The following is a 13525-nucleotide window of genomic DNA, read 5'->3' as shown; positions in this document are numbered from 1 at the left end:
CATGCTCTTTCCCACTCCTGGCTTTGCTCATCTATCTTCTCTGCGTGGATTGCTCTTGATCCTTCTTCACTTGGCTGACTCAGCTCAAATACCCTTTCCACCAGGGAAACTTTCCTGCCCTCCTTCCCTCTCCCCTCATTCAAAGTTAAGAGCTTCCTCAGCTCAATCTTATCTTATGACTTGCAGTGTCATAATGAAACTATCTGTGTACTGTGTGCACCACTCCCCCAACAAGACAAAAGACTTACGGAGGACAAGAACCGAGTCTTATTCATCTTTAACCCTCCTCTCTTCCCTTATCACAGAGTCTGATCTATAGTAGTTGCTTGCTAAATGTCTGTTGAGAACCAAACTGAAGGAAAGCAAGATGGCATGACCTACTAAAGGAAAGGCCAGCAGCTCCACTCATTAGTTCAACAAATTTCCTATCATGTGTCAGACAATGCTAGGACCTGGGGAGAGTAGCAAGCAAGAAACACCAGCCTTGTCCCCACAGAAGCCCACAGTTTGGCTTTCGGGGAGTGCTGGGAGATGGGAGATGCACCCAGGCAGTCACCTGGGCCTGGACCCTCAAGGGCCTATGTACCAAGCCAAGAAACCACATTCAAACAGGACTGAGAGGTAGGTAGGAAGTCTTCCAGGGCAAAAAAAGTCAACTGGGCAGATCAATGTGCCAAGTTCTCTATCCTTTTGAGCTTTCCCTCAGGGCCTAAGCAGGGTCTCTCTTTTCTCCTCAGTGTCTTGGGGCCACACTCACCCATGGGCACGATAATCCCGACAACAGCAGCAGTGACTGTTGAGCCCATCTTGCCACCTTCGTTCCCATCTGCAAAACACATGTGGGGAATGATGCTCCATCACCTTGCTGAACTCAAGCAATAAGAACTAGCCAATTGATCCTCACCACCTTTCCAAAATGATAATCTTGACTCATGGTTTAATAATTCAGGCTTTCCGGATTCTACCAAAACTCCTCTGAAGCAAGCAGGTCAGAGGTCATCTCCATTCCACAGATGGGAAAATTGAACCCCACTGAGGGGTTTGGGGATTCACAGGTAAGTGGCAGCAGTGAGACTTGAACCCAGGTCTCCTGAGTACAAGTTCCATGCCCTTCCCACAGCACCACGATGGGAGGAAGCCAGAGGTACGCAGGGCAGAGTGAGCACGTAGGTCTTGATGGTGTCGACTGACTAGGCCAATTACCTTTTTCAGTCAATATCTGTTGCTTTCTCTCTGTTGCTTTTTGGTGGTTTGTTCACCTATCTGTATTTTATCAGTTATATTTAACAATTAATTAAAACGGGACAGAGCATATAGTGTAGTGGAATCAGGGCGAACTTATTGGGTTCAAATTCCAGCTCTTCTACTCACCACGTGTGTGATCTTGGGCATGTTATTACAGGTGAGGCTCAAATAAAATAAGGTCTATAAAAGCACATTCTAAACTGAAAAGTGCTTTAAAATGTACTGTATGAATTTTTGAGGGGAGATGATTACTCACTGGCAATGAACCAAATCCCATTTTCTCAGTTTGTCTGTTTCTCTGACTCATGCTAAGGGAAACACACTAGTGAGGGGAGGAAAGAGCTGCACAGGAAGCTGGGGGGTGGATGGGGTGACACTCCCTGGTGGGAGGCTCTGCCCCCATGAGAGGGATGAGAAGCCACCCCTGGTCCACCTGCTTCTCAAGTCTCAGGGTAAGTGCTCCACTCTGGACATCCAGCAACTGTGGGCAAAATGGGCTCAATTAGAAAGATGCTGCCAAGCTGCTGGGTTTCTGGGTCATCAGTATGTGGAAAAAAAACTTTAAAAGCTGGTTTATCCTTTTAAATGAACTCCCCATGGCAGGTAACTCAATTAAAAAGGCATCTGCTGGTTAATGAGATAGAACATTTCTAGCAGTGACAATTACTGCTCCCAATGATTTAGTAAGTGCTAACCATAATTATGTTCATCCCAGCATTTGGAGGGAGGTACAAGCAGGCCATAGTTATGGATATCACAATCTGGGGAGCCACCCACAGCAGCCGGGGCACTAAGAGGAGAGCTCCAGAAGTTTCCAGACCTGGGGGACTCTCCCTCATGAACATGCCAAGACGGCGTGAACCACAGAGGTGCACACTCAGGCTTTGTCTCCTCTGACTCTCAAGGCAAGCCTGTGAGGCAGTTAGGGAAAGAGGTTTTACAGTCCCAGTTGGTAGGCGAGAAGACCGAGACTCAGATAGGGGAAAGAGCTTCTCTCAAGACCCTCTCTAAGTTAAGGGCCCCTAAGACCCCTAAATCTCAGGTTGGCACTGTCTGGCCCTCTGCTTCCTCAGAGAAAGCCAATGTCCCTTCTGCTCAGGTCTGATCTCTTCCCGCAGGCTCCCTCATCCTGGTTTCCCGTGGACACGCCCATGTCACGAAAAGAAAGGGAGAGCTCTTTTCCTTACAGTGCTGAGAGTGGTTGCTGGACGCTGGGCTTGCGGTGGACGGATTGATGCTGGGAGCTCTGGGGACACTAACTGAGCTCGGGGTCAGGCTCGCTGTCTCTGTGCTGTGGTTCTGATAGCTGGGGCCATGGGTGGTGGTCCCGGGGGCTCTTCTGGTGGAGGCTACTGTCCTCGCTGTGGTGGAGGATAACGTCGTAGTTGAGGTAGATGGAGGTGCTGGAGGGGAAAGAGCACAGAGGTCACCCAGGCGGACAATGTTGCTTTAGTGCCTAAGCTACTTGCCTCTATGAATTACACTCATGCACTCATCCTTCGTGGCTCAGCTCAAATGCCTCTTCTATGATGGCTTCCATAATCTCTCTTTCATCTATGATCTTTTCTTTAGCTGAATCCCAAGCGTTTTGCCTATATTTACACCTCACTTTGATTTCCTAAAACTGAGTCATTAAAACAAAGCTGTAGGATTAGGAGTGAGCAAGATCAGTGTAACAGCTGGGGGGTGAAGGGGGACGCATATAACTCTAGAAGGATTTTACACTCACATTGCTACATTGGTATGTTTAAATTCTTACTCCACTTTCAAGAATTGAACTTGGAAACCATAAATGAGTGGAAGATTTAGGCTCAAAGAAAAGACCTTGGCCTTATATCAATATTGGGGAATAAATAGAAATTTATGAGGTTGACGTACTAACCAACAATTATCCCAATCACATCGTAAAAGGGTCTCTATGTCATGTGTTAAGTTTTAGGTGGGAAGTAGGTAATCACAGAGTCATGTGCACATGATAGCAACTGAAGCCTTAGAATCAGGGCTTCTCAACTTGAGGTCTTCAAGGGGCTTCCAGAAACTTGCTGACACAGATTAAAAATGTTGTATGTATTTGTTTGTTTTTCTTGGGAGTGAGAAGAGAAAACCTTGGAAGAACCCTGGGGGACACCAGAATTCAAGGAGGATAAAGAAGAGAAGCCTGCAAAATCAGCCAGCAGCCAGAGAGGACAGAGGTCGTGTCCCAGAATCCAAAGGTAGACCTCAGCAGGAAGGGGTCCAGCACTGCCAGGTGCCTCCCCTCCCGGGGCTCCCCTTACCTCGGTAGCACCTCTTCATGTCTGGGCCCAGCCACATGGTATCAGGACAGGCACATGTGTACTTGGGAGAGTGGCCGGAGGTCTGAGGAGCAGGAAGGCACAGGTACTCACAGCCGCCATCGGGCTGGGCACTCAGCTCACAGGCATCCGCGGCTACATGGCAGAGAGAGAGCAAGCTGGGGCGCAGACAGGACATGCCAGGGCTTCCTTCTTCCCTCCCACTCAGCTTGCTTTTATTGGGCGCCTACCTACCAACACCGCACATGGTGCTTTATCCCCACATTCTCAGCTCATCCTTACAACTACCCTAGGAGGTAGTGTTAGGCCCCGGATCTACAGATAAAGAAACCTAGGCTCAGAGAAAACCAGCTTGTCAAAGCTCAATCTTGAGAAATGTTGGAGCCATGATTTAAATCCAGATGCTTGGCTCCAAAGCTCATGTGTTCCCCCCATGTCACACTTCACCTCTTCTCTTATTTAAATTTCTAGATTAGGATCAGGCACCTACCTCATCTCTTTATCCTCCTCCCCATTCCCGCCCTCATCTTGGCAGCCAACATCTCAGGTATAGTTAGAATTAGTATATTCTACTGATAGAGGACAAGGCAACCTGGTCGTAGGATTCCTGGATTCCATTCCCAACCAACAAGCTGACTTTACTGTATGGCCCAAAATAAGACACAAAATTTAGCTTCTCCTACTGCAAAATGAGTACACATAAAAATTGAGAAGCAATGTGTCATGGCAGAGGAGTTCTGGAATCAGACAGACCCCAGTTCAGGATCTAGTTCTGCCACCTGCTAACATTATTTTACTTTCTGCACACAATTGTTAAATCCAACCTTGTAATTGGCTAAACTATGACATTTATATATTGGTTTATTTTTTAAGCAGTTTTATTGAGATATATTCACACACCATACAATTCAAAGTGTACAATCAGTGGCTCTCAGTATAATCACAGAGTCAATCAATTTTAGAACATTTTCATTACTCCAAAAAGTAACACCCCATACCCCTTAGCAGTCACCTCTCAATCCCTCCATCCTTCCCCTACCTACATAACCACTAACCTAATTCTGTCTCTAAAGATTGACTTATACTTACATTTTATACAAATAGAATCATACCGTCTGTAGTACTTTGTGTCTGGTTTCTTTCATTTAGCATAATGTTTTTTTCTTAATTATTGTAAAAATTTTTTAGAGAAGTTGTAGTTTTATATAAAAGTCATGTAAAAGTTATTTATTGTTTTATATTCACCAAGCCTTATTTCATAAAATGTGTGACAGCAAAGCATTCTACAAAAGGCCTCTTGGGAGGGTGGAGACACGCCGCCTGGTGGAGAGGACATGGTCACAGGACCCGGGACCGGGGCGCTCACCTCTCGGCTGCTTCAGCTCATGGAAGATGACAATATCATGTGGGTTGTTGAGGTTCTCAGCCAGGACGGAGATTTCCAGGCCATTGAGCCGATTTGCACTGAAAATGGCCTCATTCTCCAGGTCTGTCCAGAACACTTTGTCCTGTGGGGTACAGACACAGGGATGGGAGGCCGAGACCCCGCCTCAACCTGGGGGTCCCTCAGGCTCGGCCCCCACCCACTGTCACAAGCACTGTCTTCAGGTCTCCCGAGCTAGCCTGCCAAGAATCACAGTCGGGCCCTGGGCCTCTGACCTGAGGTGGACGCGCTCCTGCTTCCCTTCTATCTCAAAGCACCCTGGGTTCTGTGCTTTGGCCTGGGGGCCCTGAGACTGTTAATTCACACTGAGCTAGTGTGCTCCCTGGAGCCCAGAGAAACCCTGGTCACTAGAGCTCTTCCCATTCTGGGTCCTGGGACCACAATCGAGGGGATGTGTGAGCTACTAGCCCCCCACAGCCTCTGGGCACACACACGCTGAGTGCACGTGGTTAGTCCCCTCAAGCCTAGACGTGCATCACCAGGCAAACCCACTTTCGCAGATATAAGCGTGTATCCTCATGCACAGCCTAGAGCACACCCAAACGCTCTCCTACACACTGAAAGGCACACTTGCGCCTAAAGAAGCACTCGTCTAAATACCGGTGTACATACTTACACACACACTAGCACATACAGGAATGCACTTTTACACAGATGCATTTTTATATACACATGCACTTATACATGCTTCACACTTACATGCACGCACGTGTGCAAGCACATACACATGTGTCTGAACACACACCTGTGTTTTGAAGCGGGGGCTGAAGTTGGAGGTGGAGCTTTGCCCACAATTTCAGAACAGTGCTGAGTGATGCTGCTCCCCGCAACATTGCCAACACCCACCAAACACCACTGTCCCCTCGCTTGCCCTCCCCTTGGTGGCTGAGTTAGTTTCGGGGTAGAGGTAGGTATGTGGCACTTCGACTGGTACTGGCTTCCTCATTCCCCCAGGGGGAAGACTGTTAGGGAACTCCTCACCTTCCTGGGTGCTCCTCGAGGACTGGGACAGTGTCTGAGTCCAGCAAAGTTCAGCAAGTGTTAAACTGGATAGCATCTCAGGCCATTGGCAACAGAAAATGAATATATATTCCTATATCCTTCCTCCCTGCCTTCCTTTAGTGGGTCCCTTCTGTCTGTGAATATAGCTCTGGGTGCTGAGGGTACAGAGCCTAGCAGCCCACCCTGTGAGAAGTGTCCGAGAGGGGTCTCGGGAAGGGAGCACAGGGAAGGATACCAGGTGGACAATGGGGTGCCAACCCTTGTGTACAGGTGACTCACAAACTGTTTACACAAGTCTGCTGGCCTCCCGTGCCTTTGTTTCCATTTTGGACAAGCCTCAGGGAGCCATCCTATATGAACAAGGCTTTTCTGGGCTTCAGCTTCCTGGTAGGCCATACCCCCAGCCCCACCCCGCCCATGGGTCTCACCTCAAACACAGCTATCCCAAAAGGGTGGCTCAAGAAGTCAGTAGAGGAAATCAGCATCTTTCTGTTGCCCCCGCTGAAGTCAATGCTGGACAGCTGGTGCAATTTGGAGTCCACCCAGTATAAGCGCTGGGCCAGCAGATCTTGGGGAGGAGGAAGGCAATGGGGTTCAAGTCACAAGCCTGGCACTCCAGCCTGGATCTCGACTCCTCTGCACCCCCTCCCTGCCCACCTTTCCAGACTGGGCCTCAGGGAACAAAGGTACTGGCCTAAGAGGGAATCCAGACACCAGGCAACGGGCACCAGAACAGGCTCCCGATCCAAGGAAGGCAGGGCTCACCGAGGGTGATTCCGTTGGGCCATTCAATATTGTCTGACACAAGGGTTTGCCGGTCCACACCGTTGAGCCCAGACTTCTCGATCTTGGCCTGGTATCCCCAGTCAGACCAATACATGAACCTAAAGGAGAAAAGAATCTACTCTGGCTCCGTGTCTGGGGACACAATTGGGGTGATCTGGGTCACAATGACCTAAAAAAACTTGGGGACGATGCTCAGGGGGCACTGGCAAGGCCTCTGAAATCCTTTGGTGTCATCAGATCTTAGAGTTAGCTTTAGTCTTCATCTCACCTGAGCACCTGGGGAAGCCTGACCTCCCAGGGGTCTGCCCAGCCTGAGCTGAACAGCCCATCTCGCTCACTTCTGGCAGCTCTAACTTGAGTCCTAGAAGTTCGAGCAGGAAGGGGTCTTGTGGGCCCCCTCTTATTCTCCCAGTTTCCGGAGGAGAAAGTAGGTGACCTACCCAGGGTCATACAATTAGTCCAAGCTAGAACTCTGCCCAGGGCTTCTCTCTCTCTTGGTTCTTGAAACATTTCCTGAGTGTTTCCTGTGTGCCAGGCACTGGGCTGAGTGGTTTACTTCACCGACCCCTCTAATCCAGTCCTACACAGCAGGAAAATGAAGTTTGAAAAGTAGAAATAAGCTGCCACTGTCCTGTTTTGAGAACTTGATAATGGCTTCTCCTGTGGCCCTTAAGATAAAACCCCAAATCCTTACCACAGCTTACAGAGCTCGGCGTGGCCAGGCCCCTGCTTACCTCCCCAGCTGTCTGTCCTGCCACCAGATCTCTTGCAAGGTTCACCCTGCCTCCAGGAAGCCAAGTCTCTCTCACAGGACTTCACAATTACTATTGCCTTCACTCATTCCCTGGTTAGTTTTCTGTGTAAACACCATTTTGGTGGGAGACTCTTTCTCAAAATAGGTAGGTCCTCCCTGTTCATATCTCTTAAAGCACCCGTTCTTTCTTCCCATAGTACCTACGTAATGGATAATGTAAGCATTCGTGAGGTACGGTGTATTTGTTCAATCTCAGTTTTGCCCAATAGATTGTAAGCTCGCTAAGGGCAGACTTTGTCCGTCTTATTCCTCACTTGATACAGGGCACATAACTCATGCGTGGCACGTAGTAGGCTCTTACTTACTCTTTGTTGAATAAAGTAATGATTTCATTCTCGCCTCACAACAGCCCCAGGAGGGGACAATGATTAGCCCCAATTTCCAGACGAGTCAACTGTGGCTCACAGGGGTTGCCTGCCCTAAGAGCACATTGCTAGTTAGCAGCAGACCAGGCTTCAAATTCAAGGGCTCAGCTCCAAAGCCGGTGCGCTCAACCCTCCCCAAAACTGCCTCCTTGGAAACCTGGAGTCAGCCAAGGCTGCCTCTGGCCTGGGGGCTAAGGGTTGTCCTGGATACTCCCCGCCTGCTGCTTTAGACCCACTCTACCCATCTCCATTCCATTCTGTGCCAAAAAGCTGACCCGTCTGGATCATGTCGACTGGCTCGACTTCCCTGGCTTCTTGCTCCTTCTGGTTTCTAGCTGGGTCCAGTGAGATACTGGAGGGTGGGAAGAGAATGAGGTCAGGATGTCCACTCACAACTCCCCCTATAAGGCAGCCTCTGGGCGACTGACACTCTGTAGGTGACCGTTTCTACCCCACGCTCTCCTTCCCAAGGCAGGTAACCTCCCTGCTCTGGGCCCCTCAGGCCTAGGAGAGGTAACAGGGCCACTGTTATAGTCCAAGGTGGTGAGTGCGTTAGACCTTGCCCACTCAGTGCAAATAATCCCTTATTAAGCCCTCCTCAAATTACCCTAGTTTGAGGGTAGAGTAGGTTTCCTGCTGGGGCCCTGACAGATGCACAACAGATCGGGCTGGCCTGGGTGTAACGCTAATGTTTGGGGGACAGGGTATGGCAGGGGCATCACCAGGGCTGAGTGAGGACAGATGGGGGACGGTGATACCTTCCTGGCAGAGGGAGTGAGGGTCAGAGGAGATACTCAGTACCTGTCGAGTGCCTGAGCATGCTAGGTCCACCTGCGGCAGGCTCGAAGTGGCAGCCGTCAGTCAAGCCCCAAGGCCGAGCACAGCCTCTCATCTCCCCTCCCCAGTTGCCCTCACTGGAAGTCAAAAGGTTTTCTTATCCTGGTTCAACTGTTAGGGAAACAGTAGTAGGAAGAAGCTGGGATCCTGGCAAACTTAACATGATGCAGAGGCGAAAAAAACTGACACTGTCTCAAGATGTCCCCACCAAGGGAGAGAGGGGCCCCTGCTCCGTTCAGAACCCGTCACCAACTTTTTCTGGGTTGCTGTGCCTAGCAGTTTAAGGGCAACAGTGAGATACCAAGGTGTGGCCAGGGCAGGGCAGTCTGGGGGGTGAGGGCCCAGGAGACTGTGGACAACAGGTGGAGGGGTGGAGGGGGGCACCCTGCAGCAGAGCAGCCTCCGGGATCATGGTCCTCAAGTCTTGTTGGCTGTCCTTCTGAGCACAGAAAAGACATATTTTCTGCAACTTCAGAGACTGACGGAGGATGTCACAGGAAGGCAGATTTGGGAACATGTGGGGAGGAAAAAAATCTAACGGACAGAGCTGCCCCCAGCAAAGAAGGCCCTATGGGAAATAATGAGCTCCCTGTCCCTGGAAGTGTGCGAGCAGCCACTGGGTGCCCACCTACAGCAGTCTCAGGAAAGGCTTCCTGCCCCAGGAGCTTTTAGCAGGCAACCTCTAGGGCCCTGCTCTGCTCTGAGACGCTCTGATCTTAGGACGGGTAGGGAGAACCCCGTTGGGGTTGTAAACAGATCGAGTGGGCCCACGTGGAGTTCCTTGCCATGCCCTGTGTCTGAGCATCCCAGAAGCCTTCGAGAGCCCTCACGATGGCACTCGTGATAGACACGTGAGGACTGAGAACCTATGGTGGGAGGATGGGGCGCTCACCCTCGCAGGGGGTCCACAGCAATGGCCCGGGGTTCACTGAGGTCGCGGCTGAAGAGCGTGCACCGGCGGCCGCCATCGACTGTGGCCACTGAGATGGTCTTGTTGCCCGAGTCGGTCCAGTAGAGGTGCTTGTGGACCCAGTCCACCGCCAGGCCCTCCGGAGAGTGCAACTGCTCATCGATGAGGACCTCCTGCTCTGCGGGGTCACTGGCCTTGTCCATGTAGGCACTGGGAACAACCAGAGTTGGCCATGGGGCAGCTGGGGCGCCCAGCGGAGCACCTTTTCATCCACCCCTTCTCTCTCCTCCCTCTGGGCCAGGTCCGTGGCTCTCAGAGGGATGTGGCTGTTCCCGGGCCACCAAGGTCTGCAGGCTGGAGTCAGCCACAGTCTCTGGCCTGGAGGAGCCCAGTGTGGTGGGGAACAGAACTTGCCACCAGATAGTGACAGCACAGCCTGATTACGGAAAGGACTAGAGGCCAAGGCAGCAGAGAAGTGGAGACTCCATCCTCCCGGGGGGCTGGAGAAGGCTCCGGAGGTGAGTGCTGGAGGACAAGCTCTCTAGAAGCACAAAGGACGGAAAGCCCTTCCAAACAGGCGACCCGAGGGGCTTGTGCTCTGGACAGTGAGATGTTCCCGGGGGCTAGAGCTGGTTATGTGTGAGGGCGCAGGTGGGACGTTAGGATTGCAGGTAAGTGGCCACAGCCAGAGGGACCTGGAGGCCAAATTAAGGAATTAGGACTCTGTCCTGGAGGGGATAACTAAACGGTTTTCAACAGCCAGAGCAGACGGTCAGCTCTGCCTGTTAGGGCCGCGGCACCTGTGGAACATGAGATGGGGTGGAAAGGAAGAGAATGAAGGCAGGGAGGCTGGCCAGGAGGCTGGCCAGCCTCCAGGTGAGAGGCAGAGCCTGAAGGAGCACTGTGCCACCGACAATGAGGAACAGGACGCTCAGGAGGCATCGGCAGCAGGACTTCCTGTCTCCCCAGCGCTGTTTTCCCCGAGGCTGTCTTCTTCCCACACCCTCTCTCTGGGTGGTTATTTCCATACTGCCCAGTGTCTCTCAAACTCTCTGCCTCCCAAATTTCCAATCACCTCACCCTCGACATGTCCCACACTGCTCGTCACCCTTCCCCTCCCGTCAGCCAGGCCGCCCAGGCCCTGATCCCTGCTCCTCCCTCAGTGCTTCCCAGGCGAGAGAACAGCACCGCATCCACCGAAATCACCAAGCTGGCCTCCCCGCCCCGCTGCCATCAACCCGAGCTTCTTGCACAGGCCCTGACCCAGCTGTTTCTGGGTGTGCGAGGTGAACGTGAGTCTGTCTGTTGGTGGTGGGGGTGGGCACCTAGTTGTCCGTGAGCAGTGTCAGCCACGGTGTGACACTCCATCATTCGCGCCTGGCCATCAGGACAAAGAAAGGGCATGATTGCCGAAAGCGGGGCCCGGGCGTGCAGGGAGGCAGGCTCCTGGCAGCTGAAGCTCCTTGAGTGTGCGTGAGGCTGTCCCAAGCACCAAAGTCTACCGACTGTGGCATCAGATGCCCAGACGGGCTCTGCCGGGGCAGGCAACCCCAGCTTTCCCTGAACCCCCACCAAAGCCAGGGCATTCTTCCTTGCTGACCTGGCTGAGCATTTCCAGCGTCTCACCCTTCCCCACAAGGCCACCAGGAGTCAGACAAAGCCCAGGTGTGCGGAGCCCAAAGCTGCTCTCCCGACAGGGCCCTCAGCCTAAGGTGGTCCAGGGTGGAGCGTCCTGCCCAAGCCTCAACCCTGTCCTGGGGCAGCCGCCCTCCCCCACAGGCGAGCCTCCTCTCACCTGTAGATCTTGCGGTAGGAGAGGTCACACCAGTAGATGCGATTGGTGGCGACTTCGACGTCCAGCGCCACGACGTTCTTGAGCATGGGGATGAGGCGCGAGTAGTCGCGCTTCACCAGGTCTATCCTGCGCACCTCATGCCGGTTGGTGAAGATGAGGGATGGGCTCCTGCCAGCTGCCACGCAGGGAGGTAAAGAGAGAAGCGGTCTGTGCAAGAGGCGTGGAATCTGGAGACCAAGGCTCTGTTGGTTTCCCGGGGGGCCTGGCCGAGCCCCTCCTATGATGCCTCATTTCCCAGAAAATGGGGATCATTCTTACCTCACAGAAGAGCGGGTGAAATAATGGCTATAAAAAGCATAAAATGCAAAGCATCCCATATAACAGAAGGGTTTTTAGTCTTTTTATTAGACACAAACTGCCCCAAATCTTTTACACCTCCCAATTCCTCCTCAGGCCTGCTCCAGCCTCACCATGTGCCCCCTAACACGCCTTGATTCCAGCACTCCACCCCCTACCGTCACTCAGCCAGGGCAGGGCTTGCCTGCCTCAGGGCCTTTGCTCCAGCCATGCCCTCCACCCAGAATGAGTTTCCTTTGAAGGCCAAAGCCCTGGCCCACCCCGACCCTCATCTGCTTTTAGAGACATCGAGCCACTCTCAGGCACCAATGCTGCCTAAGTAAGTGGCCGCTCCCAGGAACACCTGTCCTTGCAGCTGCCTGTGCCTTCTCACCCTGTTTCCAGCTGACACTTCCACTGGCCCCCTGGTCCCCATCACTGTGATCTGTGCCAGGCTAATGTGTCCTCCAGTGGCAGTGGGATCAGCACAGAGCCACGGAGGGCTGGGAGCTAGGGGCGTGACGACAGGGACTGTTACAAAGCAGGAGGGAATGGTACCAACAGAGAGCACAGAACACTAGGGCTCCAAGTATAGGAAGGAGGAAGGAGGGAAGTCAGGCTCTAGCCCAGCTCTGCCACTGACAAACTGTTTTTTCCAAAAACGAGAGGCATGACAGGTTACCTCCTCGAAGACAGGAGCTGGGTCAGGGGGCACTATGATGTGCTTCCACTCAGGGCTGCAACTACGGCAGGCACGCTGTGTTTATGAGCTGAGTTTCTGTGTAGGTGCACTTTAGGTGTCCACGTGTGCCGGGTTTGTGTACACATGGACAGGTGAATATTGCCTCCACTGTGTGTACTTAATCTGTGTAATACAGCACACTTGTCCCTTTGGGCATAAGAACAAGTGACATGTTACATGCCATATGCTAATGTATGTCTATATTGTACCATCCTCGCGGTATGTTTTTTGGATTGATGGTCTACATGTCAAGGACTGTGGCTGCTGTGTTGCTTCCTGTTATATGTTGTATATTATATTTGTGCATCTAAACTCCAGACTAATGTACCCAACCACCTACTCAGTATTTCTTCTTGGATGTCTAACAGTTTCCTTAAATATAACATATCCAAAAAAGTCGAATACTCCCCCAAACCTGCTGCTCTCATCATCCTTCCCACTTCCATAAATAGCAATCATATTTTCCTAGTTGTTTAGCCCCAAACCTCAGAGTCCTCTTTGACTCCTTTTTGAATGCTCACACCCCACTTTCAATCCACAAGCAAACCCTGTGGGCTGGCCTCCGAAGCAGATCCACAATCTGTCTCCTCCTCATTATTGCACACGCAATCACCCTGGTCCAAGCCACCATCACTTCTCTTCTGGATTATTGCACTGATCTCTTGAATGGTTTCCCTGCTTCCTCAGCACAACAGCCAGAGGGAGCCTATTAAAATGTCCAAGTGCCCCTCCTCTGCTCATTACCCTCTAGTAGTTTTCCCGACTTAGTGTAAAATCCAGAGTGGGCCCCTATACTGGCCCAGGAGCCACATGGGATCTGTCTCTGAGCCACATCTGACTCCATCTCCTCCTATCCTCCTTGCTCCAGCTGCACTGGCTTCCTTGCCATTCCTCAAACACACTCAACACGCTTCTGCCTCAGGGCCTTTGCACTTTCTGCTCCTTCTGCCTGGAA

General features: G+C 51.8%; 1 protein-coding gene across 9 annotated transcripts in view; it reads right to left on the bottom strand.

Annotated features, from left to right (window-relative positions):
• The window catches only part of LRP8 (LDL receptor related protein 8), a 77494-nt gene that overhangs the window by 13444 nt on the left and 50525 nt on the right, over nucleotides 1-13525 (bottom strand). For all 9 annotated transcript variants that reach the window (XM_058303561.2, XM_012529126.3, XM_012529123.3 and 6 more), the window contains 8 exons: nucleotides 11493-11667; nucleotides 9680-9907; nucleotides 6751-6869; nucleotides 6414-6553; nucleotides 4906-5047; nucleotides 3522-3674; nucleotides 2433-2648; nucleotides 758-826 (listed from right to left, as the gene is read on the bottom strand). In XM_058303561.2, the coding sequence (XP_058159544.1) occupies nucleotides 758-826; nucleotides 2433-2648; nucleotides 3522-3674; nucleotides 4906-5047; nucleotides 6414-6553; nucleotides 6751-6869; nucleotides 9680-9907; nucleotides 11493-11667 (1242 nt within the window). The remainder of the gene's footprint in view (nucleotides 1-757; nucleotides 827-2432; nucleotides 2649-3521; nucleotides 3675-4905; nucleotides 5048-6413; nucleotides 6554-6750; nucleotides 6870-9679; nucleotides 9908-11492; nucleotides 11668-13525) is intronic.

This window comes from Dasypus novemcinctus, chromosome 9 (assembly GCF_030445035.2).
Source record: "Dasypus novemcinctus isolate mDasNov1 chromosome 9, mDasNov1.1.hap2, whole genome shotgun sequence".
NCBI lineage: Eukaryota > Metazoa > Chordata > Mammalia > Cingulata > Dasypodidae > Dasypus > Dasypus novemcinctus.
The sequence above is the reverse complement of the archived record's forward strand: the minus strand, read 5'-3'. Positions and strand labels throughout refer to the sequence as shown.